General features: G+C 29.4%; 1 protein-coding gene across 1 annotated transcript; it reads left to right on the top strand.

The window, feature by feature from the left end:
• Positions 1-677: 677 nt before the first annotated feature.
• Positions 678-1,223, top strand: LOC124939091 (agamous-like MADS-box protein AGL62). The gene has a single exon (XM_047479602.1). The coding sequence runs from the start codon at positions 678-680 to the stop codon at positions 1,221-1,223; it is 546 nt and encodes a 181-aa protein (XP_047335558.1).
• Positions 1,224-3,842: the final 2,619 nt, after the last annotated feature.

Genomic DNA, 3,842 nt, shown 5'->3' with positions numbered 1-3,842 from the left:
CAATAGTTAAATTTAAACAAAAGATGTAAAATCTAACAAAAATATTATGATTTTATATACTCCAAATATTTATTCATTCTTAAGAAAATTATTTATTAATTCACTCAATTATTTGCAAGCATGTTTGATATTTACTCTAATTGAATAATAATGAAGTATTAGTAAGGCAATCGCAACTATATTTGCTTATATGTTAAAACAATCTAGCTCACTATCTGAATAAATTGTTACTATGGTTATGTTGTATGTTTGAGTAAAATGAGAGAAAGTATAATAATTTAAATTTAAGTAATAAAAAACAATATTAAATATAATTCATATTTATATTATAAAATATATTAGTAAGATTTACAAAATATATATTAGTCAAACCAACACGAATGCAAATAATTTTCGTGGTCAATACTCACAATAAAAATAGGTAATGATGGTGAAAAAAATTATTTGATTTTGGTCAATTTAGTGGAAAGCGTTACAATAACATAGTATTTTTTTTATCTAATTTTCTATATTTGAAACTTGTAGAATATAATCAAATTAGATTGCGAATGATATTTTTTGTGTCAACTTTTAAAGTACTATTTATCGAAATTTTTTCTGCATTCTTATCTATAAAATAGAATTCGTATTTAGTGAACTGGAGACACATAGAAAATATCTTGAAATTTGAGAGTGTAATGGAGAACATCCCTAGCAACCCTAGAGCAACCAAGCGTTCAAAAGGCTGCAAGAGAATTCTCAAGGACCGACGTCGGGAAAGGGAAGAAGATCAACAAATCACTTTCTCCAAACTCCGCAGTGGATTGTACAAAAAGATCAGCGAATTGAGCATCGTTTGTGCTATCGAGTTTATTGTCATGATCTTATCTCCATCAGGGAAGCTCTTCTCTTTTTCTTCTTCGAACATGGAGTTAATTGCAATGAAATTACTTAATAACAAGAAACTCGAGAGGAATACGGTAACCAATTCTCTTATGGATGAGTCATTTCGAGAAAATATGGCTAGACTAACTAGCCAACTTGTAGTGGTGATGAATCTTTTGGATAAGGAAAAAGAAAGAGAAAAACAAATAGATAAAATGGTAAGAGCACGTAAAATAAAATCAATTATTGATACGCCTGTTTCGGATCTCAATGAGGGTGATGCTCAAATGTTAAAGGATTGGCTCAAGAAAGTTCAGAGTGATTTAAATACAAGGATGAAACAACTCAGCGGAAACTAAGGTGCGTTATTTTTGAAAGGTGTTTGTCTCTGTTTAGATAAAATGAGACATCGGATTAAGTTTAAATTAAATGATATTATTAAACAACAAGACAATTGTAATGTGTTAAGAATGAAAATGCGATATGAATGAAACATATATTATATTTTCTTGTTACTAATACTTATAATGGATTTTTGAATGAGCTTTTTATTACAAACAACATAAAATATTAATATGAATTTCAAGTAACATAGGTTCATTTGTTTTATTTTTTGCGCTTAAATTGACATTTTTACCAGTATGAAAATTAATATATCACAAGTTCGTTTTCATATTTAATATAATATAAATAAAAACTATTTTTAATTTAATATGGTAGAAAATTTGTTAATCAATGTAAATATCTCTTCCTAAAACTAATAAGATGGTATAAAATTTGTTAATCAATTGAAATATTACACTTATAGAAGACTAACTCTCTTTATGCGTATTACACTTTTGCTAGTATTTGTCTTTCATCAGCTCTAATAAGTACTACACTTTTGCAAGTTTTTGTCTTTCATCAGCTCTAATAAGTACTAGTGAATGACGATGGTTTCCAATAATTCAAAATTTTATTTTTGTAATAATTCTTCCTACCTTCTCCTTCTCCTTCTCCTTCTCCTTCTCCTTCTCCTTCTCCTTCTCCTTCTCCTTCTCCTTCTCCTTCTCCTTCTCCTTCTCCTTCTCCTTCTCCTTCTCCTTCTCCTTCTCCTTCTCCTTCTATTCTGATTCTTGTATAATTTTGAATATATTTTCTCTATCAAGATAAATTCTCTTGAATTCGTTTTAAATCTAAAAGGTATTTTCAGACATATAAAATCACATGGAAAGCAAATCAAGATTTATTTAATGCAATTATTATCGGTAGTAAAGTTAATTGCAATCTAAACAAAAAAAAGAAGCTCAACTTGCATGTGACCTGAATGGAAATAAAAAAATAAATGTCGTTCAATGAAAGTATAACCAAAGTAAAAATTACAAAGTCATAACAGAAAATTATAATAATAAAAGATTAGTCTTTTTCTCTAACTATGGTCAAAATTATTTAGTCTCAATAAGATCAACTAACCACAACCAACCAAATATTTTTGTATACTTATTCAGCTTAAGGGTACTACTAGTTTCCACAAATAAGAGTTTCAAAATTACCTCATGAAATAATAAATGCTTCACATATGTACCAGAAACAAAATGACAAGACCTGTAATCGTGTTCAATGAATTCAAGATAATACACAATTAGTTTGATAAAAAAATTAATATAAATTTTTATACAATGAGCAAAATATACGGGCATTTAACAAATGAAATACAAACTTAGTTTAACTGCCTCAATATTATCCTTATCTACTTTTTTGATACCACAAAATTTGAATCTTATTTGTGAAGGAATCATTATCATCTATTGCTACAATATTTGACATAAATTTTAATATTCACACAATAAAATATAACAAATGAACACAACTGAAAAATAGCTGCAATGATACTTCACATATCCAAATAATATGATTTTTCATAACCTACATAAATCAAGGCAATTTTAAAATAAATATCTAATCAAACAAGGCCTTAGACGAAAAAGTATATTTTTATACTAGTTCTGAAGAACATTCCACTTAACTTGCACTTTGTGAGTTTAGAAGTTGGTTGCTCATCATAAGTAAAAATGGAGTAAGTTTGCTTCTAAATATTGTTTCTGATAACTAAAAATAGTTAATTAAATAGTAGTATTAATTAACTATTTAAATGAAAATCTAATTGTGTCAAAATAATTATGTGAGGATTAAACCAAATCAGTATTTAAATTAAAGTCGGTTTTGTCATAATATCGGCTTTTGGAGATATCGACATTTGACAAATACCAGCTTTTGGAGATAACAGCATTTGGCGGATATCGTCTTTTAGAGATATTGGTATTTGGCGGATATCGGTTTTTGGAGATATCGGCATTTGGCGGATATCAACTTTTGGAGACATCGGAATTTGTAGCATATCGGCTTCTTGTGCAAATTGGCATTTGGACCATTCCAGTATTTCACCGACCGGCTTCCCACATTCCAGTTTTCCACAAATCGGCATATGGATCATTCCGGTATTTCATAGATCGGCTTCCCATATTCCAGTTTTCCATAGATCGACTTTCCACATCCGTCATTTCCCAATCCAACTTTCCCATATTCGGCTTTCCACACTTCGACACTCCATATTTTAGCACCCGATATCTCACAATTTCCATACTTAGGCAATCTGGGGAACATATATTTGGATATTTCTAGAAAAGTCAGACACCATCTTTACACTTCCCAGATGAGCATTTCCTTTTAAATTCAAAGACTGATGAAGATCTTCTCACTCTAGCAGAACCAGAGACAGGTCAATAGTCTGAATCATACATTCATTAAAGATTGAAATCGCATTAATTAGAATTTGGCTTACTATCATTCAAAGTACAGACAAGATCAAAGAATATACCATACGCTATACTATTCTAGACTTCAACCAATCAAAGTGAATAATTTGGCTTCTTATCATTCAAAGTACATACAATGTCAAAGAATATCCCATACGTTGTACTATTTTGGACTTCAACCAA

The sequence above is a fragment of the Impatiens glandulifera genome, chromosome 5 (genome assembly GCF_907164915.1).
Source record: "Impatiens glandulifera chromosome 5, dImpGla2.1, whole genome shotgun sequence".
Taxonomy (NCBI): Eukaryota; Viridiplantae; Streptophyta; class Magnoliopsida; order Ericales; family Balsaminaceae; genus Impatiens; species Impatiens glandulifera.
The sequence above is the reverse complement of the archived record's forward strand: the minus strand, read 5'-3'. Positions and strand labels throughout refer to the sequence as shown.